Source organism: Nuphar pumila, chromosome 5 (assembly GCF_984573655.1).
Source record: "Nuphar pumila chromosome 5, dmNupPumi1.hap1.1, whole genome shotgun sequence".
Lineage (NCBI taxonomy): Eukaryota > Viridiplantae > Streptophyta > Magnoliopsida > Nymphaeales > Nymphaeaceae > Nuphar > Nuphar pumila.
This window is the reverse complement of record NC_143253.1, coordinates 137,910,099-137,937,734: the sequence shown is the minus strand read 5'-3', so window position 1 is coordinate 137,937,734 and position 27,636 is coordinate 137,910,099. Positions and strand designations below refer to the sequence as shown.

The 27,636-nt window shown below is 37.3% G+C and overlaps 1 protein-coding gene across 1 annotated transcript; it reads left to right on the top strand.

The window, feature by feature from the left end:
• Nucleotides 1–2,693: 2,693 nt before the first annotated feature.
• Nucleotides 2,694–4,095, top strand: LOC149838976 (uncharacterized). Its single transcript, XM_090007884.1, has 2 exons — nucleotides 2,694–2,970; nucleotides 3,792–4,095. The coding sequence occupies exons 1-2, from the start codon at nucleotides 2,749–2,751 to the stop codon at nucleotides 3,876–3,878; spliced, it is 309 nt and encodes a 102-aa protein (XP_089864010.1). The 5' UTR covers nucleotides 2,694–2,748; the 3' UTR covers nucleotides 3,879–4,095.
• Nucleotides 4,096–27,636: the final 23,541 nt, after the last annotated feature.

The following is a 27,636-nucleotide window of genomic DNA, read 5'->3' as shown; positions in this document are numbered from 1 at the left end:
ATCAAGGCTATTGACAGATCGAGAGCAAGATGCAACACACATCTATATTCTTTTTAATTGTTCAGCGATCGACCCATACATCGAGTAAGTATATGTATATGCAACTCAATTATAAATCCTTTTATGTTCTATATGTGGATACATGGCTCGGTAATATAAGTATTTGTGGTTTGCAGACGATTTGATCTGGAGTTGCAAAGCAAAGTTTCACATCTCACTAATGCAGAAGTACAAAAAGAACGTGAAACTAAGTTTGTGGAGTGGTTGAAACAGTTGGTAAAGAAGCTAACATAAATTTTGTACTTATAAACAACACTAAGTTACTTAATTGATCGTGATCACAATAATTGTTTATGTCTGTGCGTAGGTTCGCCATGGTGATGTTAAAGATCAAGGAATATGTGATTTAGAAAATGGTCCGACCAAAGTTGTGCAATGCTACAACGGGTATATCGTAAATGGTTATCGATTCCATACAAAAGACTACGGTATAAACAAATCAACGATAAATAGTGGCGTGTGTGTCAAGGGTAGCAGCTACGGTGAAAATGAACATGATTACTACGGTGTTATAGAGGAAATAATGGAGTTGACTTACTTAGGCATGAATAACAGGGTTACGGTATTCAAGTGTCATTGGTTTGATCCAACTGCAACAAGACTCGACAAAGCTTCAGGCATTGTGGAGGTGAATCATAAATCCAGGTTTGGAACATATGAACCATTCATATTAGCCTCGCAAGCTCAACAAGTTTATTATACTTCATATCCGAGTATAAAAAAGTCAGAAAGAAATGAATGGTGGGCAGTTTGCAAGGTGAAATCCAAACTATACCCCGAGTATGATCAGTTACAAGAAGATGAGTTAGCTGAAGACAGTGATTACTATCAATCAGATGATGTCTGTGACTTCGCTTATGGTCACGATGTTGCGCATGATATGCATGTCAGATCTCCATTGGCTGATGAAACATTCATAGAGGAATGTGATCCAAATGATGTACCAAGTGGATGGGCAAACAATGAAGAAGAAGAAGAAGAAGAAGAAGAAGAAGAAGAAGAAAGTCAAACTAGTGACGAGGAAGAATTCTCAAGCTAGTGAAAAAAATCTTATACTACAAACCTCTATTTAAATGCATTGTAATACTTGATGTGAGTTGTATTGCAATACTTGGTGTGAATGATTAAAAATTTTATTTCAATGTATTGTAATACTTGATACGAATGATTCGAATGCATTGTAATTTATCTGAATGTATTATAATTTATGCAATTAACGAATGATTTGAATTAGTGCAATACTTGATGTCAATGATTTGAATTATTTGAATGCATTGCAATGCTTGATGTGAATGACTTGAATGCATTGTAATACTTGATGTGAATTATTTGAATGTATTGTATGACATATGTTATTTGTTAGAATATGGTTCGTGGAGGTTATAGTGGTCGCTCATCCAGTAGTAGCCAGGCTCAACCTTCATCTTCACGGGCTCCTGTGATAGGTATATCATATAACTAATTAGATGCTTGATTAGTTCAAATGCACATTCTGAGAACTTGGTGTGTATTTTTTTACAGATGATGTTGCGCCTGTATACGACCCACCTACACCAGTTGATCGCACAAGTCAACAGCCAACACAGGAAACAGGGTCTTCACAGGCTGGCACAAGAAGACTCATTCGAATAGTGTATATCGATAATCGACCGTAAGTATTTTGTTTTCAATTATTGCATATCTTTTAAATATTTTATATTGATATTTACTGTGTAACAATTCATGTGCAGCACGAGGTTTGAGCCACAAGAAGTAGTACGGGAGATTAGGAATTCACTTCTTCAACATCTACCAGGACCAGTTGCTCAATGGAAAGAGTACCCAAAGGAGGTATTAGACAGATTGTGGTCCTCATTCATGGTATACAGTTGTTCCTCATAGTTAATGTGTTTCATATTTAATTTATTTAAGCAATGTCTACTAACTTTCTGAAAATATTTGTAGGCTTCGAATCGCTTTGCAACTACGGTGGAAGAAAATGATGCAAGGAAGGTGTGGCAGAAGGTGGCTGCCAATCGATTTGCAGACATGCTGCACACTATGAAGACTGCAGCAAAAAAAGCATCTGGCGTAGTAGATGATCCATTACTGTGGAAGGGCCATGGTCCTATTACTATCAGGAGAGATTACTGGGATGAAATGTGCGATATGTGGGCGGGAGATGCATTTAAAAATCGCTCTGCGAAGGCTTCACAAAATCGATCGAAGATGCCCGAAGCCCATCTACACACAGGTGGATCTAAGACATTTGGGAGCCACCTAAAGAAAATGGTAACTCATCAATATATAATATTAATTTTATAAGTATAGTTGCAAATTTGTGTACTAAATCTTTTGTCATTTAACTTCGCAGGAAGCAGAAAAAGGAGGCAGTGTACCATATAAGGATGTGTTTGTAGAAACACATAAACGGAAGACCACGGGAGTCTTCGTATCAGAGAAGGCGAGAACGACAACGGTATGTATTAATTCTATTAATAATCATTGCAATATATATGCAAGTCATCATAATGTTATCATTAATTATTAATGAATACTTTAAACATTATTTTGTAGGAGGCATATGAGCAACAAATGGTAGAGCGATATGGTGAAGACGCTACTCAGCATCCATCATTTGATCCTACAGCATGGGTGACTGCAGCAGGTGAACCCAAAAAAGGTCGCGTGTTCGGGTTTGGGAGTAATATGAACACTTCACCAGTTATTGGTTCTTCCAGTTACGGCTCACCAACTTCTTGCGCCGACATAAGCTCCAAGCAGCCGACTATTCTTTCCGGTGATGATGTACGCGAGATCATTAATGAATCACTGAATAACTACTTCCAATACACCGTCGCCCCCTTTCTCCGAAATGAGATCAAGGCCGCTGTTCAGGATAGGGGATCTTCGATTCCAGGTCCCTCTCAGGTATAATCACATATATAGTTTTTTTGACTATCTTAAAGACATCTGAGCATGGTAGAATCACATATAGAGTTTTTCTAGATGCCTTAGAACACATATGAACATGCTATAATCACATATTCAATTTTTTTACTGCCTTAGCACACATATGAGCATGATAGAATCACATATATATATATTTAACTTTTTGTCTGTCTTAGAGCACATATGAGCATGATAGAATCACATATAAAGTTTTTTTGATTGCATTAGAACACATAAGCATGCTATAATCACATATTCAGTTTTTTTACTGCCTAAGAACACATATGAGCATATTATAATCACATATTCTGTTTTTTGACTGCCTTAGCACACATATGAACATGCTATAATAACATATAGAGTTTTTTAACTGCCTTAGAACACATATGAACATGTTATATATCATTTATGATAGAATCACATATAAAATTTTTGGCTTTGCCTGCCTTAGAGCACATATGAGCATGCTATATTCACATATTCAATTTTTTTACTGCCTTAGCACACATACGAGCATGATCGAATCACATATATAGTTTTTTGCTTGCCTTAAAGCACATCTGAGCATGGTAGAATCACATATAGAGTTTTTTTATATGCCTTAGAACACATATGAACATGCTATAATCACATATTCAATTTTTTGACTGCCTTAGCACACATATGAGCATGATAGAATCACATATAGAGTTTTTTTATTGCCTTAGATCACACATGAGCACATGATAGAATCACATATAGTGTGTAATTTATTTCATTATATTTTGTTTATCAATACTGACTGTTCTTTTCTTGTGTAGGCTGCTAGCGATAATCAGGGTAGTGGAGCTGAAGGGACAGATAAAGACAATGAACAAGAAGACGCACAAAATCTTGGCGATGATTAGAGGACTGTGTTGAAGAAGTTCTATTTTTTTTATTTTTCCTAATTGTAATTGTTGAATTGTAAATAATTAAACTTCTTAGTTTTAAGGTGGAACGATTAATTATTATAGATACTTGTTATATGAATTTTTTTGTGTGGTTTGTTTTTTATTTACAGGAAATATAAATTGTACAGGAAATATAAATTGTACAGTTCTCCGTAATTAATTTTTAAATAAATTTTTTTTGATTTTTTTTCGTTTTTGCGACGGATTAGCGACGGATGATTCCGTCGCTATTCATATTAATCTAGCGACGGCTTAGCGACGGAATTAAATCCGTCGCCACGCCGTGGTCGCCGTTTAGTACCGGCGGATTGGCGACGGAATATAGCGCTCGTTATTCCGTCGCAATTAGCGACGGACTTGGCGACGGAATAATTCCGTCGCCAGTTAGCGTCGAAATATTCGCGACGTAAGCATACTGTCGCCGCGTTGTCGCTAATCCGTCGCTAACATGGTTAGCGACGGATTAGCGACGAAAGGTGGTCGTCGCTAATCTACTGCTCTGTTGTAGTGTAAGAGTCTTAAAAAAAGTAAAATATCAAAAATAAGTATCGAGATAGGAAATGAGAGGGAAGGTAAAATATACCTATCCAATATACGGGAATAGAAAGAAGGACTGATCTGCTGAGTACCACCCTCGCTGCCAAAGACAGAGATTTCCCATTCCACATCTCTAATTTAGCCTTGAATTTTGAAACGAGAGGCTCACATAAGTTTTTGCTCAATCGCCCTTTAAAAACTAGCACACCTAGGTAGGTGAGGGACCGTTTCTTGATCTACCATCTACTCCATCTTGAGATCAAAGAAACTTTGCTATATGACAGATTGCAGAGAACAAAAATAGTTTTTTCTTTGTTGACTTGTAGTCCTGAGGCCGCCTTAAAGGTTCCAATACACTTCAAAAAGTTTTTTATAGAAGAAAACAATGTCATCTGCATATAAGGAATGGTGGCATTCAAATTTTTTTACTTTCACGGGGATGACGAGCCCTTTATCAATCGAAAGATTGAGGCATTGTGTCAGACGCTCCATGACTATCAAGAATAGATATGGCGACATGTATGATGCCCCTGCGGTCTCAAAAAAGCTTAGAGGCTTAGTGATGTGTGCCCCAGATACTCAAGGGAGGTTGCTGTCCTGGCTGCCACTAGTCCTCACCTGGACCTTGCCACTGCTCCCAAACAATACCCTAATGTTGAGAGAACAGGTCCCAGTCCCAAGCGTCCTCCACCCAAAGGCAGTTGATCTGCTCCACCTTCAGTGCCGAAGGGAGTTTCCACCACTAACTGGCCCAAGCCAGTCTCGTTCATTCAAAAGCTAGCTAGAACGACAAACTGGCTCAAGTCAGTCAAGTCCAGACCAGAACATCCACGCCAGTTCTCCTTTTCCTAAGCCGGCGAAACCCAACCAGTTGCCACCACTAACAGCTCAGTCCGGATATAACCAACTCCAGGACAACCAGACCTGTCCGCATCTGACCCCTACAGAAGCCTGGCGAATATCACTACAACACCTGTCCCCATTAGGCTCACTGCGAGACAATGTTGTCACATCCCTTCTGCCACTGCAAGGAGGGGCAGAGCACGAGGCAGTCGGCTTTCGCCACACTCCCTTGGCTATCAGAGCAGTCCCATCCTCGCAGGGGACTGAGCCTGACGCGACAGACGCCAAGCCTGGGTACAGGCCTCTGCTGCCTGATGTGTCGGTCGACCATGGGCCCGCGCCAACTAAGCCTCCTGCAAACGGCAACCGCCCTCTACCCAAGTATGCCGAGCCATCTGGGACTGACAGCATGCCTCCCGCTCTGCAACGAGTAGAGGTCCCAAGGGTCAGCGAATCTTCCCGCCGATCTGAACCACATAACCGAGCCCACCCCGACCGGTTCCATTCTTTACCCCCTCTGAGGCCTGGGTGGCTCATCCTGAAAACTGGGCCACCCAACGGAGTCGGACCCATGTGGTCTCCTTCTGTCCGAGTCCCCTCTGGCCTGACAGATGATAGAGCGCCCAACCCATCATCACCCGCCACCTCTCCTCCTCGAACCCCACCCCACCCTGGACCACTTGAACCTTCTGCAAGTCCTTTTCCCTTTTCCCCAGTTTTCCTCGAATGCTCCCACAGTCGCACTCGATCTTGCTCCACCCCCATGGCTCCTTTAGGCCTCCCAAAGTGGCGACGTGGAGAAGATGTCTGACAGCTCTGCTACAGGAGATGACGGGTACCACCTTCCCTCTACGGCCGAACGTCTGCGTGTGTGAGCCCCGCCTATCGTCGCTTTGTTGCTCTTTCTTCTCAGAAGCATGGCTTCCTTTTGTCTATGTCTGGGGTTTATATATCCCTTTGTGTTTTGCTTAAAGGCATCAAAGAAAATCAATCTAAGTTATTTGCCTTTTTTCTGTGTTACCCTTGCCCTCAGGTGGGTAGTCTTATCCGGACCCAAGGCTTTGCCCAGGTCTGCCGGCCGGAGATTCCACAGGAACTCCAAAGGCCTTCGGTTCCCGCTCGTCGGTAAACAAGAGCCGAGTCGCTCGAAGGGCCGTGTTCTGTCTGCGCCAAAAGTGTGTATTCATGATGTGCATGCCTTAGACTCCAAAGGCTCCCGACGAATCTCCCTCACTCGGGCTCCTCCCCCCTCCTTTTGGCTGATGATCCTGGAGGCCTTCGATCACAACTGAACCTCCTCCACCGTAAGCTTTCCCACTAACCGATCACTACAAGAAAAATGATAATTAGCGATGAACATTTGAGACGGATTTTTTCCGTCACAAATTTATGACAGATTAGCGAGAGAAAACTATCCATTGCTAACATTCAAAATATTTACAAAATTAGCGACAAAAAGTTTTCTCTAGCTAATTCCATCGCTAATGAGCGACAAATTAGCGACGAATTTTTTTTGTCGCCAAACACTACAAGAAAAATGCTAATTAGTGACGAAATATTTCCATCATGAATCTATCGCTAATTAGCGAGGGAATTTTTTTGTCGCAAATCCATCGCTAATTAGCGATGAAAAAATCCGTCGCTACTTTTCGATTTAAACCGACCCATCTAAGGCGTGAAATTTTCCCTCTCTCCCCGTACGAAATTTAAACCGATTACTTCATGGAGGACCTCCTTGACTTCTCGAACGATGATGACTTCATGGCGGAGGAACGCGAGGAAGAAGAGGAGTCGGAGTCGCCCGTCGGCGTTGGAGGACCAGGTCAGCCCGACCTCTCCGGTCTGGTAAGTGGTTTTCTTTTCTGAGTGTGGCTTTCCGTTCTGGCCTAACGATTCTGTTGGGGGTTCTGGTTTCAGGTCGACGGACAAGCGAGAAAACCAAGTTGGGAGAGTGCCGAAGAGCGCGTCGGTTTGGAGGTGCAACCACTGTGTTGTGCAGAACACCCCATAGTGGCGGGTCGGGCCGGACAAGCGGGGAACCAGGTCGAGAGGGCATCGAAGAGTGCACATGAGAGTGCACTGGTTCAGAGGTGCACTCTCCTGCGTTGTGCAGAAGACCCCGCAATGGCGGGTCGGGTTAGAAAAGCAGGGAACCAGGTCAAGAGAGTGTGCCGGAGAGCGCGCTGGTTCTGTGCAAAAGACCCCGGAGTGGCGGGCCGGGTCGTTCGGGTGCAACACATGTGTGGTGCGGTACAAGTCCGCCCTATTGCTGCCGGAATACCTCTCGACAGGGAGCATTTTTTTTTTAATTTAGTGATGGATTAGCGACGGATAATATCCATCGTTAATTTAAAATAGCGATGGACTCGCAACAGAGATTATCCGTCGCTAATTGAAAATAGTGACAGACTCGTGACATATCATGTTCGTCGCTAATCTGTCGCAAATTAGCGACGAAAGTAGCGATAAATCATTTCTGTCGCCAATTAGTGATGAGAAATATGCGACAGACGCTATCCGTTGCTAAGTTGTTTAGCGATGGATTAACGACGGATAGCGTCCGTCGCTAATCCATGTTTTTCTTGTAGTGGATGGCACCAAGTCCCTGATGCCAAGTCAATCGACGTCCAAGGACGACCGACAGCACCTCCGGAGGATGAGCTACGTGGAATCGTGCGCAGCAACCCGGGCGAAGGTGTGAGGTTCCACTGTGGTCCCCGACCCCTGCTGAGATGAAGATTCCTTCCGAGGATCTGGAACCTCGAGCGCAGCCTCGAGAGGTAATCCCTATACCCATGGTTTGCTGCGATAGGCCGACTATCTCCCTCCTCTTCATTCTTTCGGGGAACTACGGGTAACCCCGGGCCTAAGGCCCGCCATTAGCAACCAGAGACAGCCCTGTTGGCTGGCGCTCCGGAGGCTCACCCTTGATGACTTTATAGAGTACGACAAACTCCCCTTCGGCATCCTAGATGAATGGTCGATTGTCTGAATGACGGAATTGCAGTGACATACTCAGAAGCTCACCGATCATTATTACGTTAAGGGATATTATTCGGGTGTAATCGGGAATCATTTAGCTGGGGCTTCTGTCCGGTGGGGGCGAGTTGTAATCTAATGGTTGGTATGAACATTAACCGCACATGGACGCCCACGCTCCGTGAGTTGGGCAGGCCCGTTTCCAAAGATTCCTAAGGATTCCACCGCCAGCCGAAGAGCTCCTGGGAGGCTTGCGGCGAAGGTCGCATCACTTAGCCATTAATTACCATCGCATAGAAAGTAGATCTCACACATTCCATGACCCTTTCTATCCATAACTTATGGAAACCAAAAAACTGAAGAGAGACCGCTAAAAATTCCAGTTCCACTCTGTCATATGCCTTCACAAGTCCACCAACTCATGGTCTAGCTAGCAACACACTGTCATGTATGCTCCTTCCCTTTAAGAAAGTTTGCTGATTTTTGTCGATTACACCATCCATCCTATGATTTTGTATACAAAATTGTATAACCTTTTTTGTTCTTTAAACTTCTTGCTCTTTTATCTATATAAGTTAACCAACATATTACCAACAGGGGCAGTAAGTGCGCGTCACCTTATGTTGAGGACGTTGCAAGTTCAAAACCCAATGATACGGGTCTGCCCAACCACAGCTAGACTATACAAAAAACAGTAAACGAACATATTGAAGGCAAATAAAAACAATAATAATAATAAAAAAATTAAGGGAGGAAGACAACAAATCAAAACCTACCTTATTCATAGTACATACAAACCCGAGTTGGTATTTAAAATCAAGAGTATATTCTAATTGTTTGTGAGTGAAATAATAGCATTCACGGATTAGCCTAAGATCGTTTTACTTATTGTCATTGTTGTACATATATAAACAAATGTCAGGTGCATCTGTACTGATGCCAAAAAGACAGGTGTTATTTTGAAAATTTTCAAAAAACTCTCTCTCTCTCTCTCTTACCCGGTTAGGGCAATCAAAATCGTAGGAAATTTATAGCATGCTTTTTTTGGGATTTTCAAAACTGATGAGAGATGTCCCGATTTCAAAAGTCAAGGGACTCATTGATGTCATTTGTTGGTTTGCGGGTACCGGTAGCTCTCGGAATCTTTTGTCTTCTTGCTATGCATGTAGGGGAGAGAGGGTCTGGGAGACTTGCGAGTCAAGAACGATGGTTGCACTCCCATCCCCTTCTATTTTCTCACTTTTGTTTTTCTCTTTGAGATGCACTTGTCCAAAGACTTTTCTTTATGTCGGGCTGTTCTGCCATCAATAATCGTTCTTTACATCATCATCAGACTTTTCCCACTTGTACTCCTACATCTTCATCATACAAGAAAAACTTTAACGGCATTTGATTTTTTTTTTTTTTTTTACATTTTCACGTGTAATTATTGGTGCTGTTACATTTCATATTATTATACGTTTGTAAAGATTTGAGTTGTCTTTTAGAGCGCAAAAGGTTAACGCGGGTCTGTTTAATTACCCATTTTCACTGTACACCGTTGTGTTGTTACATGCTTGGTAACTAACTATGGGTGGATCCATTCAAACATTGTTAGAGTTTTAATATCACACAATCAAAACGTCAATTAGTCCAACCCACGTAGATAGAATTTCAGGTGATGACGGGTTAGAACATAAAATATGAATAATAATAATAATGGCCTTCCTGGGCGACTCTTTGACCATCCCAAAAGCCAAAAGCTTTCTTCGTAATATTTTTGACTCGTAGTAGCATTCTTAGTAGGGACGGCAGTGGACTTGGGGAAAGCGGGGCCCCACCCCGTTTGGACCGGGGATGAAGGGTATGAAATGGGGATGGAGGGGGGACGAAGGTTAAAATCCATCCCCGTTCCGGGATGGAGGCGGGGATGGACGTACCCTTTTCCCCGCCCCGTCCCTGCCACTTTTCTCAGCCTCATCCCGGGGATGGAGGACATGAAATGGGGATGAAGGCGGGGCTGGAGGTTAAAATCCATCCCCGCTGGAGATGGAGGTTCTAATCTTGAGGCGGGGCGGGGGTGGAGACCTTGTCCCCCGCCCCGCCCCCACTCCACTCCACTGCATCCCTAATTCATAGTGGAATGAGCTTAAAATAGAGAGAAGGAACATTTCGTGTGTTGCATAGAGGTGGAAAAAAAGAAGAAGCTTAAAATATAATTGACGCTGTCTTCCACGCCAAATAAGCCAAATGAACTGCTGTCATGCCCTTGAAATAAGCGAATCCCGGTAAAAATGAATTAAATAGTGTTACTTATTTATCTGGTGATGGCTGTTTCTATGTTATAATACAGGTATCACCAACTACCAAGAATTAATGTGTGCGAAGAAGCGTTCTCTGCGTTGAGCAAAGCATTGATGCTTCCATGGGCCACCGACCGTCCATGCATGATCACGTTTCCACAGTCGGTGTTAGCTTATAGGTTTTAGATGCTTGCCTCTAGGGCATAGCAAAAAATTCTTTATAATGCAGATTGTTGCCCACAGAATTTGGTAATTCAAATGCATACCTCATTTATTTTATATGAAAGCGTACCCGTGGTTAGTATACTAATTTGGTCTTTTCTTATTTTCAATCAAAATCATGATTTTTACTGTTCACAAAATCAATTTTACCTTTATTTACGCAAAGACTAATTATGATAAAATTAATGGGAAAATATAATTTTATTTAATGATTGATTAGTTTTGAATTTATTGACTATTAAGTGTGGTTAATTAAGTATTTATCTTCAACAAGATTTCAACCTCTCACAAGACTAATCAAAACACTATCAAACTTTCGGCTAAGCACATTCGTTATGACATTTGTTTTTCTCGGACGATAAAATAAAATAAATTCATAAATTTTGATGAATTCTAACCAACATCATTGCCTCATGTTCAACTCTTTATGCGAGAATAAGTACTTGAGGCTCTTATGGTCAGTGAAAACTTTAAAGTATTCTCTATACAAATGGTGTTGCCAAAGCATCAACATAAACATTATAGCTATTAACTTCAAGTCATGGATCAGATAGTTCTGCTCATGAATCTTAAAATGATATGTCTTGTGTCACTTTCAAATGTCATTCTTGGATAGCATGCCCCCTGTCACTATAAATGAGATATTCTCTTAGTTTCTACAAACATATCTATCTCGTGTGGACCTAGAAACATCTCCTACAGACCTATACCTCGTCAAACCCTTCAGGGTTAGGCCTTTCCTGCATAAGTATTTAGAGGCTATGCTCTACTGTCTAAACGACTATTTTTAAGTGATCTGCACTTCTGGACAAGTCATGAAGTGCCCCTAGCATTTCATTGCATCTATGTTCCCATGACATCTATTCACAAGCAATATTTTTTAAGTTTTGAATGTGCATACTAAACTATCATACAACATATGCTATAAAGTAAAAAACTTAAAAAATACTTAGAGTTAAAATTACTTACAGTGCGATGTCGATGCTGGACAGATCATGAACCATTTTCTATCAATACTTTAATACCAAAGTTGAAATGCTACAAAATTTTCAACTTAAAATAAGTAAAAATTTTCAACCAATTTTTTTTTAATATAATCCAACTCTAATGAGAGGATCAATACATAATGAAAATAGTTTTGATTTTTGAATTGAATAACCTTATGCAGGTTAAAGAAACTAACAACTCTACACTAGACTAGATCTAATTTATATTCGGACTTGGATTCAGGTCCGCACACTAAAGATTTCATCAAGAATCAGACTCTACAGGAATTGAAATAAAAGCATTATCATTCCAACTTAAATCATAATGTAACATTAATCATTTGAATAAAAATATGTCCATACATATGAGTAAAAAATCATCTAAGTCTAACTAAGATACCAAAAGGACAAAACATCCTAGGATTGATAGAAGAACATAAACATAGTCTACTAGCTTCGCCCTTGCATCACGTCATCATACTGCAAATCAAGCATCACCTGTAATCTCCATGAAATAGGGTCAGACTTATGAAAGTCGATAAGTTTATACCACTAACATTAAAATTGCATATGCTAGAACATTCACCACGAACATGATATCACAGTTCAACAATTAACATAATCATGACATAATTAAAGCAGAATAAAAAGCAAACATCTCAGCATTAATGCAAATACCAATATGGAACTCATTATTAGAGAACAAATAACATTTATTGTATCAATGCTTGTCTTGTTTTCTTAATTAACATCCTCGGGTACATGGGTATAATTCTTGTATCTGATGAGGTCATGACGAGTGTTTATTACACTACAGGAATCATTTTCCCAAAGTACCTAACAGACCGGATATCCATAGTGGGCGACCTTTAGTCGAGAGAATTCTCGCAAAGGCATAACGTTTAGTAAGAATGCATCAAGGACTAACTGTTGTAGTAGGGGTATATCATGTAGGATACTTGGATATCTACGGCCTCCCTAACTCCGAGTGACTGAAGACTAAAAGGGATATTATTGCTCTCATAAGCATTCAGTAAGGCATGTAGGTCAATCTACATGTATTGGTGTCACTCAAGGTTGTACCATCTACCTTCTCCAAGATAGATCATCAGTGTAAATGAGTTATAAGATTTTTCTTAATCTATACTTTGTCTAACCCTACCCCCTTAGGTTTGACTTATAATTCATATAATTCACATGAATGTATATCTATCAAAATAAAAAAGTTCGTACATATTCTTATAATAGTATGATACTTACTACAATTTAGTAAGTATAAAACTTTACTTACTGGTGAAAGAATATCGATAGAAATACGGATTCTTGGACTCTTTAATTACCTAAACTGAATCTAAACTGCTCTGATACTAACTATGTGATGCCTCTAAAGTTTAGAGATACTTTTTATAATCTCTTTTAGAAAACACAACGAAAGTCTCATTTTTTTTTTAAAATTTGAACCTAGGATAACCTTTGGCACACCACATATTTAAAGTAAAAATCATTCATTCATTTAAAGTAACCAAAATAATTTCATTCATTTCATTGAATGAAATTCAGTGTTTCGCAACCAAAATAATAATAGACTCGCAAATGCGGCTCAGTTCATTCCAAAAATATCCTTGAGTCCCCGTGTACTGTGTTATCTATTCGCATACTCTGTAAGCCTGAAAAATATTTTAAAAATAGTATGAGACAACTTAATGTCTCGTATGATTCTCCATACCTTTACTCGGTTTCTAGTATGTAATGTACATAAAGCAAATAGAACTTTTTTAATCAACATGTCATCATTTATATGACATTATATCTTAACATGTAATTGGGGCATAACAATTATGCTTATAACATGACTTATCTATGTGACATGAAATAATTTATATCTTTTCATTTAAATTACTTTTAAAATTACATAACATGCTTACAACCATCACAATTTAAATAATCATCCAGATTTAACTCCTGAGAATGAGGAGACGATGAAGCTTATGGAGATCCTATTCAATACCAAAGCTTAATTGGGGCATTTCAGTATTTGACTATCATTCAACCAGAGCTATCTTTTTTTATAAATTATGTCAGCCAGTTTATGCATACGCCATCAGTGGGACATTTTCAAGCAGTTAAAAGGATTTTGCGATATATGAAAGGTATCAAAGATTTTGGTCTTCAAATATTGTTTAGTCATACCTTAGATCTTTATGCTTTTTCAAATGCAGATTGGGTTGGATGCACCATTACTCGAAGATCTATTATTTTTTCACCTTTTTGAGAGAAAATTGCATTTTTTGAAGTGTGAAAAAACAAAATACAGTTGTCATGGCATCTACTGTAGCAGAATTGACATAGATTTCATATATTTTTCGTGAAGTTAAGCAAAGCTTGAATAATCGTCCCATTCTGCATTGTGACAATCTAAGTGCACTCGCAATAACTATTAATCCAGTGTTTTCATAATTGATCTAAACATGTTCAGATGAATTATCATTATGTTTGAGAAGAGGTAGCTCAAGGAATCCTAATTACAAAATTGGTGAAGCAGCAACTTGCAGACATTTTTACCAAACCATTGGAAGGGTACCATTTTAACCTATGAAAGGCAATCTTGCTTCTGTTCATTGCTCAGTTTGAGGGGGTTTCATCGAATTCAATGCTCAATTGGAGAAACTCGAGAAGACGGTGATGATACCAAAGAGTACCATGTGGTGATCGACATCCAAACCAAGTGGAGTCCTTTCACTTACCAAGAACAGTGATACCAAGGAGTCAGCATCCAAATCAAGTGATATCCTTTTATTTTCCAAGGATTCAAATTAAATTATTGTAAATATCCATGATTTGTACTCGGTGGAACCTCCTGTATATATATGTGGTGGCTGAATGGGAAATGTAAGTTCAAACTTTCAAGCCGTGGATGTAGGTTCTGAAGAACGTAAGAGCTGTCTCCTTTCTATTGCTCTTTCTTCTTTCTTTCAATCGTCAGTTCGGTTTAGGAATTAATCAAACAGCTCATTTAATCACTCAGCTAATCATCTGATAGAAAAATCCCGACTCTCAAGTATCAAGACAACACTTGTTCTCATCAGTACCACCGTCCTCTGCTTTGCAGCTTGCAGAAATGAATGAAAAACAGAGCAGAAACAACGAAATCCTACCATCTCCCGACTCAGCACTTCAAAAATTTTGCTTGTGGTGCACACCATAACTGCTGTGTGCCAAAAAAAATCAAAAAATTTAATGTCAACAACATTGTATTATCAGGATAATGCCTTGTTTGGTTTACAAAAAACGTCTAGTAAGCGAAGTAGACCACACCGTACAGCACCATCATACACCACATCCCTTGTTCAACGGCTGCCTATTGTGCCCTGCACCATGGTTCCCATTAGAAGCCACCAGTGACATGAAGCAAATCGGGTCCACGGTCATGAAAAAAAAACTAAGTTATGTTACTCTTATGTACCAAACAAAATTGTATATATTCAACGAAAATAATAATAATCAATCACCCCAAGTCTGATCTCCCCATCTACAAAGCTCCCCCATCTATAAATAGATGAGATTTTCTAATTTTAATTCAACTAGACTTCCTAATCTGATAACCCTCTAAAAGATGAAACTTATCATAACCTAATAAAATCTGCATAATCTAATATATAATTCAATATCTATTATAAATAAACCAAATATTAAAATGATCCAAATACAAAAGATTCAAATGATAAAGAAAATTCAAAATATAAATTGGATTTAAATGGATTTTTATGGACCTGGGTTTTCTGCTTCGCTCCTGCATCATTCTTCCCAGGTTGGAGAAGACTTGCCTTCAAGTATAGATATCTTTTACATTTTTTCAATCCCACTCCACCTTATAGGTTATGGGCCCACAATATAAAAATGGACATCATTGCGCGTTCACAATTTGAGTAGTCTGAACAGTTCTGGTATGTGTCTAGAAGCTCAAAATATTATCTCTAAACCATCCATAGTCATATGAATCCAGATATTGTTGTTGTCTAAAATCAAGGAGTTGGGCCAAATCCGTAGACTAAACATAGAGACTAGGCTCATAGTATCCAAAACCAAGCCACCTTGGAACAAAACCAGTAAAAACTCGGCTGGATCCTGCCCCAAAATTCCCAAAACCCAGGTTTTTGTCCGTAAACCGAGTTAAAACCCAATTTTGATTCTGAACCGGTTTGGTTGGTTCCTCTCTTACAAGGAATTCTACCTGTGGAAGGGAACCACAGGTGGGTTTCCTGTGGAAAACGTGGCAGGCAGTGGCCCTCGTCGACCATCACTGGTACGAGTTGACCCCGCCAACCTGCCCTGTTTTGCGGACACCTGTCAGACGGTGGCTAGCTGGCAATGGGGGGATCCCACCATCGATGCCTTCACCGGGGGCCAGATTTTTTAAGAGCCACCATCGACCACCCCCACCAGTTGGGAGGGGTCTAGTCGACCAAATTTAGTTGGTCAATTTTTGGCCGACACTAGCCTTACACGGTCAGTTGGATCTTCCATTTAAGAAAAGGGTGGGGAGGAGGAACCTCTAACTCCCCGACTGGACAAAGGAATGCCTGTCGACCTTGCGCATCCGATGCTAGGTCGGGTTGCCACCCTCCCTCTCTAGGGCATGGAAATGGGGTGCTTGACATGCTTGGTCCACCACACTTTCGTTGTACACCAATGAGGGCTCCTAGCGGTTGGTGACCAACTTGGTAGCTAGACTTTTTTGATGGTGGATCGATGAGATAATCTCTGCCGACAGTGGGGCTTTGCTTCAATGCTTTCTTTGATGAACAGTCCAAGAACACCTCATCGGCTTTTGGACAATGAGATCCATCAACACGACTTTCTTCTCAGGCTTTTGGATTGGGCATACGTTTGTTAATAAACTCGATCAAGCACTGCTCCATCTTAAAGAGTCGTTGGTCAAGTATCGCAAGTATTTAGTTTGTATACGTTACCGTCATCCTCAGGCTTTGCATATCAGCATTCAGATTGGTCACTTCTGCAAGAAGGCCCATCACTGTATCCTTCGCTTCGACCATGATTTCTATTATGTTTTTCGCTTATACCACTTTAATGCAAATCAAGTGCATGATTCGTGAAGTAAAACTACGTTACGTTACACATACACAAAAAAATTGAGAAAAAATAGAAAATACCAAAAAATTACATAAATTCAATGAAAATAATAATAATCAATCACACAACTAAGACCTCTCTATCTATAGAGTTCCTCTATAAATAGGTGAGATTTTTTAATTTTAATTCAAGTAGACTTCTTAATCTGATAACCTTCTAAAAAATAAAACTTATCCTAATATAATAAAATCTGAATATTAGATTTAATACATAATCCAATATCTAGTACAAAATGAACCAAATACTAAAATGATCTAAATACAAATATTCAAATGATAAGGAAAATCTAAAATATAAATCGGATCCAAATGAATCTTTATAGACTCAGATCTTTTATTCTGCTCCTTCATCAAGATATCAATATCTGTAATACAACCAAATTTACACCCAGCCCCAATGGTGATCAGCTTGCTCTTGTGGTGCATTTTGGCTTTGCTTGCTTTATTGCATGAGAGTATCTTATTAACAAGCCATGTGACCGGATCCTGTCATACACCAATTGAAATATGATACTGTTTTACCTTCAACGATGCCCATCACATTATCAAATCTGAGGCACAATATGAGTTTTCCAAGGACAAATGGCGCTTTTTTTGGGCATATAACAAAATCCTATCATATGAAGTCATGACATGATGGGTTCTAGCAGTGTACTAGCGCAAGATGACATAACATGTGATGATGCGTTAATTACTTGTAATGATAATATATTTTTATTGCATAAATGCATCATTTATAGGTTTAGAACCTTCACTTAGATGCATTTAGATGTCATTGAACTATGGTTCAATTTTCGTTCGAAGCGAACTTAAAACGAGAGAGATATCACATTTACAGTGTAGCGGTTCAGACCTCGGGGCGAAATGGGTCAAACTGGATCCAAATGGCCAATCTGGGTCATGGATCAATGCAAATCACACCAAATCCAAACCATTTCAGACCCAAACCCATTTTTGCAACATTTTGCTAAAACCCCCTCCAGAAAAGGTGCCTAGCCAATAAGTGCATTTTAATCCTTTTTCTGGAATTTCCAAAAAAGGGTGCTTTGTCTATAAAAATGAAGAAGAAACCCTAGAAGGGTGTCTCTGCCTTGGAATTTATGCCCCTACAACCCGATTCTCCTTCTAGCCCCTTCTTCCTCAGCCGTCCAATCGCCCCCTCCTTCTTCTTCCTCCCTTTGAGTTTGCTGAAATTTCTACAAACTCCATTGGAGCTGCCATTGTCGCCCCTTCATTTCTCTTCTTTTCCATAACTTTCCTTCTTCTCTCCTTGCTGGAACTAATGGTCTATGCTCTTTTGCAGGTAGTAGCAGCAATGTGGAGTGCACCGGCTGTGGAAGGGGTGTTGTCTGTCCCTTCGCAGCCAGTCGACCCTATCTCCATCTGGCTCTCTTCACCATTGTCCAGCACGCCACATTTGGGGTACCTCCATTCTGCCCCTTCCAGCGAGTAGCAACAAAGAAAACAGTTCCAGCACCATTGAGGGCTCTTTAGGCGCAACTCTAAGGCAGATTCCGCTCACCCTCTATCTCCCCATTCGTCGGACAACTCCAATGTGCGGTATGTCTTCCCTTTCCCCTTGCTTTTAGATAAAACCCAATATGCATGTATATTGATTTTCATTTTCTGCGTTTTCTGTTTGAGTACAGCCTTAGGGTAAGTTGTTGGTGTGTTGACCCACACTATAGATCGAGTTAGGTTGATTGTTCCAATTCTGTTTTTGGTTTTCTTTATGCAGAGGATTGAATTTTGTTTCAATGCTTAAACCGGCTAGATCAATTCTAGCCGGCTGGAGCCACTATGTTTTAATTCTTTCATTCAGCGTATATGCCTAATTAGCATAGCTTAGTTATCTTTTTTTTAGACGTTAATGTACGTTTTTAAGTCTGTAAGCATGTCATGGTGCATTTAACTTCTGTTTTGATTTGAGATGCACACAAATACCCAAAACCGGGTTGGGGATTCTACCCGATTTAGGTGTTCGGTGCACTCAAGGTAGGATTCCTATTTTATTTTGAATTTTAGTTCAGTAAAATAACATGTATTAGTTGTTGATTTTATGTGTTAGTATTAGGTTTAGCTGTTTTAACTGGTAATTAGTAGGTTAGTTTAGCGTGATGTAAATTTAGGTTGCTCAATTTCATTTTTGCATGATTTAGGTGTGGTTTTACTTTAAGAAGTTTAGGCAATTGTCGAGGGAGTGTAGGTCTTGGTACTTTGAGGGCTTCTACAGGTTTCAATGTTGTATCTCGTGCTATTCCAGTTTACCTTGAATTTTGTAGGCAGCTGTAGGTCATGCCCACTTGTTTAAATAATAGCTTAGCCATGAGGCCAAAGATCGAGTAGCCTTTGTCTACTGGATTTAAGCCATTTTACAAAGGTAATAATTAGATTGCTTTTTCTGAATGTTAGTAGTATTACATTAGTCATTTAGTTGTTGTTGATAAGTTAGTTCAAAACAGAGCATTAGTACTTTACAGATTTCTATTTAGGTAATTCGTTTAGTTTTATGATAACATCAAGTATTATTGTTTCCATGGAAGGTGGCTGGGGGGGGTTGTCCATTAGATTAGGTTTGTGTAATTTCCGTATTTTCTCAGTTTTTCCAGCATGAGTAGATGATAATTAGTACTGTATATGGTGTTAATTAGTTGGATGATGCATTAGAATTAATTAGTTTCCCTTCCATAATTAGCCAAGTTAGGTATTGTGCTTAATTAGAGATACTCGGTTGAAGCTTGTAGTTTAGTAGTAGATTTAGTTATTTTTTCTGCTAACCTGTAAATAGATTCAATATCAATTTAGATTTATTTGCTGAACGAAGTTTACAAATGATTTTAGTTGTGTGTTAGCAATTAATTAGGTTTACTTGTACTTAGGTAATATTACTATTTGCATAGTAAGCTAGGTTTGTTAATTTCCTGTGTAGGTTCATGTTCCATCATGGTTTTATGTATTAGTTAGGTAGTATTTAGTCTTATATAGATCATAGATAGATTAAAATAGCTCTCTACTGAATTCTAGGTCTTCGTCGCAACGTTTCCCGACTTCTACGTCAAGACCGGCTAGAACCGCATGTCTAGTCGGGTTTGTTATCTTGCGAGTATAGGATTCATTGTTATACTTAATAATTTCTGTAACAAATAATTTCATTAGGTTTAAAATTAGTGAGTATGCATTTTAGTTCAATAATTAGCATTTTAGGGTTTATTTTCGCATAGTTTGTGCCCTGTGCATCAGTCAATTTTCTCGATAGGCCTATTGTGTGTTTCTAGCTATTTTTGTGACGCTTATATCTTGAGTTCTCAGAGTGATACCAGAAATCCGTAAGTTTCATTGAATTTCTGATTCTGACAGGAATACAATAGAACAAAAATCACTCTAATCGGACTCCGTTTGAGCCATCCACTGTTCATTTTCTATAAGTCTATCAGAAATTAGGGTTTAGGGTTGCGTAGGGGTATAGTTGTCTTTTTCTAGTTCACGTAGTTGTTCTAACTTTGTTTTTAGTATTTTATCAAGTTTCTAATACTAGTTCTGAGTTGATTGATGTGTTAGAATAATTAGTTTAGGGAGTTAACTCGGGTAATTGCTCATTTACGTATAAATTAGATTATTAGCTAACTTTAGTATTAACATAGACTTAGTTATTTTTAAAATCACTGAGTTAGTTTAACTAACTTCATTTTTGTGTTTTGCAGGTGATACAAAGTTGCATCTCCTAGCATACTTCGTAAAGCTTTGGATTCATCTCGTCATTTTCTCTTTTCTTTTATAACTTGTTCAATTTAGTTTTCATTGTATTATCCTCTGTAATTGAACAAGTTCAATATCAATAAAATGCAAAGTTTAGATTTAATTTGAGCGTATCACGTTCCCTGTGGATCGATCCGTACTCACCACAAAAGTGGGAAGTCAATTTTATTACTTGATTGGTGATTTTTCAAAACGCTTTCAACGATAAAATAATGTTTTAAAATAACACGTACAAAAATCCGATCAAGTTTTTGGCGCCGTTGCCGGAGAACGGTGTATATACTCTTTTAATTCTAAGTTTGCAATTAGTTGATATTTGCTTTATTTTCTAGTAAATAGGATTAGTTAGTAAATATAGGATTAACGTAGTAAGTACATATAGGATTCACGTTCTGCGTATTTAGGATTCACATACTTGCATGCTTCTGCAGCGATTAAACAAGTGAGTTCTAGATAACTTAGCGAGAATGCCTATCTCTGTACTTAAGCATACTTAGAATATATTTAATTTTGTAGTTGAATTTTTTTTAAGCATGTTTAGCACAGTTTAATTGCATTTAGTTTTAATTATTGTTCTTGTTCTTGTTCTTGTTATTGCTTACTGTTTCTGTTTTTCTTTTTATTTGCATAGTTAGGACACTAAATAGTTTAGGTTACGTTGCACACATGTAAACATAGTTCCAGTGTATGCAAGGGCACAGGAATTTGGGTGTCCCACTTCAACTTTTCGTTGAGGATCCAGAGAGAATTTTACATTCTCCTCGAAACTGAACTGAAATGGGGGACCAAGAACCCGAAGCTTCTACGCGCCCTCTTAGAGAGTACTTCCTACCCATGGAGTACACCCAGGCGTCTTGCATTCAGAGACTCGATGTAGGGGCACCACACTATGAGATTAAGTCCAGCGGGATTCAGATGCTCCCATCTTTCTATGGCCTTAGTCACGAGGATACCTATACGCACGTCGATGAGTTCCTCGAAATCTGTTCCACAGTGAAGATTCAAAATTTTGAGGGCGATGCTATGAAATTGATCCTCTTCACATACTCATTGAAGGACAAAGCCAAGTATTGGCTGAAATCCTTAGACACAATAGTGATAAGGTCATGGGATTAGCTTCAACAGGAATTTATAAAGAAGTACTTTTCCATCGATAGGACAAATCAATTCAGATGAGCCATCACCAGTTTCTCAGAACTAGATGGCGAGCAATTTCATAAAACGTGGGAAAGGATGAAGGACCTGCTTAGAAAATGCCCTCACCACCAGGTGCCGAGATGGCAACTGGTGTAGTGCTTCTACAATGGATTGTCTGACATGAATCGTCAGATGATCGATGCTTCATGTGGGGGTACATTCATGTTGAAGAGCGAGGATGAGGCCTGACACTTATTTAATACTCTGGTTGAGAACTCATTGCACCATACCTCTACCACTCGCTCTGAGAGAGCCACAGTCACACCCAGCATTTCCAAGAAAGGTGGCGTTCTTGAGATTGATTTGACTATTGCGCTGCAAAGCAAAGTGGATATGTGTTATCATCGCAAAATTTTACTTTTTGCAAGTCAAACTGACCTTTGAAAAAGTTTTTGAAAATAACTAGCCTATGTTTTAAAATGCAGGATAATTCCGAAGAATGAGACTCGCCTGTCGGTACGAGGTTCAACCGTTCTTAGCGCCTCTACTAGGGGTAATCGAATCAAGGATCAAAAGTGTGCTTAGCTTTGCTCAACTTGTCTAAATCATGTTCTATTTCCTAAATGCACAAAGAATCAGACATGTGCTATGAATTTTCTAAAAATGTAGATTTAAAAATATGATGTTTGCTTTGAGATTTGAAATATTTGGAGAATTCTTGAAAAAGATGTCACTTGGGAAATTGTGAATCATGGTGAAAGAATATTTTTGAGGAAAATGAAAATCGATTTCCAAAGAATCCAAGTGTTTTGTGAAAATGGATTTCTAAGGAATTTCAAATAACTTTAGAAAAACTTGATTTCTCTGAATTTGAACTTTGAAATTGAATATATAACTTGAAAAATCGAATTTTGAACTTTTAAAATACTTGAAATACCATTTGAAAGCTCAGAGTTTTGAGAAAATCAATTTTTGAAAAAGACTTAGAAAATTTTGAGAAAATTGATTTCTCTGAATTGAAATTGAAATTTGAATTAAGAAAATGATGCAAATTGAATGAATGGATATGGATTTGAAAGATATTTCTTTGAGGAATTGAGAAAATCCTTTTGAGTTTTGAAAAATGCAGTGCATTTTAAAGTTAGCCTAAGAGTGTAGGCTGAATGTGGCTAATACGAAGATCACAAATCTGAGTCTCATTCGTATTCTGACTAAGACCATAAATGCGAATTCCACCGAGTTTGTCAACTCCCTAAGAGCTTGTGCATGTGCCATTCGTGTAGACCATGGTGGATTTGTAAAAAATATGCATGAATGATGCATTCATCAGATATTAAAATTTGCAGAATTAAACTATATGCAATGCAAATCCTAATCTAAGCAGAAATTGAAATTCTTATTCCAAAGTTTACATTTAATTTACATCACTAACTGAATTTAAATACATAAAAATAAAGTCTTCAATGTCCCTGCAAAACTAGAAAACTTGTTAGTGAAGATATGTTGGCTTTTCTAGATTTATCCAGTAATATCTGGAAAGTACTGGATTTCTCTAGATATAAGCTTTTTTTCATGATTCTCTGAGATAAACATAATGAAATATGAAATAAAGTTGAAGAAATAATAGAAATGGGATTTGAAAATTCGAAATTGGGAACAAAATGACCAAAATGCCCTCGATAGCAAGACTATGGCCATGAAATGAGGGTTTTCAGAAAGATATTTTGTAAAATACAACTTTTGAAATTCAAATGAGGATAAATTAAACCAAAGATGATTTGATATGATTAAAAATGAAAAAAACAAAGTTTGGAATTTTCAAATTGAGGTCAAATGACCAAAATGCCCCTGATAGCAAGACTATGGCCTTGAAATCAGGGTTTTTTAGAAAATATTTTGATAAAAACTTTGGGTTTAGGGTTTAAAGGAAATCAAATGACAGCCAAATTGACCATGAAGTGTCCTAATATGATTCTAAACATGAAAAAACTCTAAAAACATGAACTTATACATGAAAATCAAGAAATATCATGAAAATCATGATTTTGGCAATGTTTCGGGATTCTGCGGTTACCCCGTTTTGAATTTGATTGATTCAAGCGCCAAATGATATCCAAAATTCACAAAAATCGGCATGTGTAATCCTTGTAACCCTAGAATTGAATTGAAAACAAAAAAATTCAATTTTGACAAAAAAATTTTAATTCAGAATTTGCATAAAATCATAAAATTTGCTATTTTTGCCCACGGATATGTACCAGTTTCGGTGTTAGACTCGAATCAGGGGCAATATACCATATAAATTCCTGAAAATTTACAGAGACAAAAATATCAGAAAAACAAAGAATATCCTTTTTGCAGATAAGAAAAATCATCTTCGATGAGGGAGATATCTTTCCGGCAATCTGGACTTACATATAACGAATATAAAATTAATTAAAATAGGTACTTTCGGTTGAAAATACACAAATAAATAGCAGACTTAATCAAAAATTTCTGAAATTTCAGCAGTGAATATTAGACAGAAAAATAATGATCTTTTTTTTTTATAGATTATGAATCAGATCTACGGTTGAAGATCTATGATCAGTACAAGTCAGATTAGGGTTTTGATAAATCATAACGAGTTTTAAAACATGGATCCGACTTTCTAACAGAGGAAAAATACCAAACAGAGGCAAAAAATTATGAAAATTTTACAGTAAATATCTTACATCAATACAAAGCCACTGCATTTTACGAATCTCGAATCAGATATCGGGTGAAAGAAATAACGCAACTGCAAGTTACCTATGAATTTCAATAACGATTTTAACGATTGAAAATCATGATTCAATCTTTTATTTTTCTGACAGGGTTCCCGAATCCCAAAACATCTTCTTTGTTTACAGAACCTCAATGACATGTCCATGTATCACATATAAAAAAATAAGTAATTTCTAACGAGTATTTCAATATGAACTGACATGATTTCTATGAATCCAAGATTAAAACATGCAGAAATCTAAGAAACCCTAATAAAACATGATTTATTTAATGAAAACAATAAATATATATATATAAACATTAAAACGAATCCTATTTTGATGTTGTAATACATGAAATAAACAATAATATGCTAAAAAATAAAAATAAAATAGGGATCCATGGCTGGAATTGCTTTCACCTTTGAAATCATGGATTTAATCCATTTAATTTGATAAATCTCATGTTTTCTTGGTTAACAACATGAAAAGCATACCTCACATCGATTCTAATGGATTAGAATCCTTTACATCACCCTCAAACTGAGTTAGATCATCTTTTTGGGTCAATTTTGGGGTTCTTGGATAAAATCTATGGTTAAATCCATGAACACAAGAGTTTTCATGGTGAAATCTATTGAAAAATCATAAAAAATAATAAAATAATGTTAAAAAAACTCACTTTGGGGTTGTAGCTTGTTATCATAGCAAAATTTTTCCTCCCTCCCTCTGCGAGAGTGAGAGAAATGATTCTGCGAGTCAAACTTGACCAAAGTTTTGAAAATGGTTTTTGAAATTACTCGCCTCCGTTTTAAAAATTTGCGAGAAAATTCCGTGGAATAGGATCCGCCTGTCGGTACGAGGTTCAACAGTTCCTGGCGCCTTTACCTAGGGTAATTGAACCAAGGATCAAATGTATGCTTTGACTAAGTTAAATTATCTAAATTATGCTTTATTTTCCTAGAATGCACAAAGAATCATGCATGTGCTATGGAATTTTGAAAAGATGCAAGTTTTGAAAGGATGATGTTTGCTTGGAAAGTTGAAATATGCTTAGAAAATGATTGGAAAAGTACTTGAAAATTGAATTCCTGGGAAAATCATTGAAGTTCATTGGAAAACAAAAATTTGTATTAAAAAATGAATACTCAGGAAAACTTGAACTTTGGAAAATCGATTTTGAGATTTAGATTGCTTTTCTGAGGAAATGGATTTGAAAATTCTGAGAAAATCTAGAAAGCTCATTGGAAAATGATTTAGAAATGGAAAATGGATTCTCAGGAAAATTAAATCTTTGAGAAAATCGATTTCTGAAAACTTGAGATTTTGAAATTTGAGAATTTTAAAACGTTGGAAAATCTTTATTTGAACTTGGGAAATACTTTGAAGTTTCATGTGAAAACTTAGGATTCTGAGAAAATCAGATCCTGAGAAAGACTTGGAAATTCTTGGGAAAATTGATTTTTTTTAAATAGAATTGGGAAATGATTTTAAAAATGATGCAAATTGAATGAATGAATGAATTTGAAAGGGAGTTTCATTGAGGAATTGAGAAAATTCTTTTGAAAATTTGAGAAATGCAGTGCATTTTTGAAGTTAGACTAAGAGTGTAGGCTGAATGTGGCTAATATGAAGATCATAAATATTGGTTTTCTTCGTATTTTGACTATGACCATAAATACGAATCCCACCGAGTTTATAAACTCCATAAGAGCTTTGTGCACGTGCCATTCGTGTCAACCATAGTGAATTTGGAAAAATGTGCATGAATGATACATCAAATATTGAAAATTGCTGAAATTAAACTATATGCAATGCAGTCCTATTCTAAGCAGAAAAATAACTCTTATTCTAAATTATTGCATTTGATGTTACATTAAATTGAAATAAAAGATTAAAACTAAGTCTTCTTCTTGAATATTCCCGCAAAACTAGAAAACAATGTTAGCACAAAAATATAGGTTTTTCTTAATTTATCCAAATATTGGAAATTATCGGATATTATTCAGATATAAACCCAAAATCATACCCCCTTTGATATAAACATGATAAATAATGAATAAATTTTGAAAATAAACTTGGAAATTCGAAATTGGGGTCAAAATGACCAAAATGCCCATGATGACCTTGAAATCAGGGTTTTCTGAAAGAATTTTTGTAAATTTTGGAATTTTGAAAATTAAATAAAATAAATCAAACATAATATGATGAAATATGATGATATGCATAAAAATTTATGGAATTAAAGATTGAAATTTCGAAATTATGGTCAAAATGACCAAAATGCCCCTGATAACAAGACTATGGCATTGAAACCAGGGTTTTCTGAAATAATTTTTGCAAAAATGAAAAATTGAAATGCAAATGAGATTGAAATTAACCCTAATATGATATGACATGCTTATTTATATGAATGAAACCCTAAAATGGCAAAAATATCATAAAATATCAAATTTAACTTAATTTTATCCTGATTTTCGCTTCTAAATTTAAAGATAAACTAACATATATAGCAAATGGACTTGGAATTGAGCTAAATTTGGCATGGACACCTAGACTAACCCTAGAAACAGAATAGAATCGAAAATCTATTTTTTTGTTATTTTTTTGCAAATATGGAAAATTAAAATGCAAATGAGATTGAAATTAATCCTAATATGATATGACATGCTTATTTATATGAATGAAACCCTAAAATGACAAAAATATCATAAAATATCAAATTTAACTTGATTTTCGCCTGATTTTTACTTCTGAATTTAAAGATAAACTAACATATATAGCAAATGGACTTGGAATTGAGCTAAATTTGATATGGACACCTAGACTAACCTTAGAAACAGAATAAAATCAAAAATATATTTTTTTATTATTTTCTTAATATGGAAAATAGCTAAAAATCCTAAAAAATTAAAATTTTGCATAAAATGTTGATTCTAAATGAGATTTCGGATATCAAACTTCCATAAAACTTTCCCAAATTTTATGGGGTGACAGATAAAAGTTAGGAAAACATTTTTTATTTTTACACATTTTGGTTTTGACCTATGGTAGAATCTGTACAACTTCGAAAAGTC

Bases quoted from the DNA above. Each gene is read 5' to 3' on its own strand.
- LOC149838976 (XM_090007884.1), top strand. From the start codon at position 2,749: ATGAACACTTCACCAGTTATTGGTTCTTCCAGTTACGGCTCACCAACT. The intron at 2,971-3,791 runs GTATAATCACAT...TTTCTTGTGTAG, and splicing joins CGATTCCAGGTCCCTCTCAG to GCTGCTAGCGATAATCAGGG.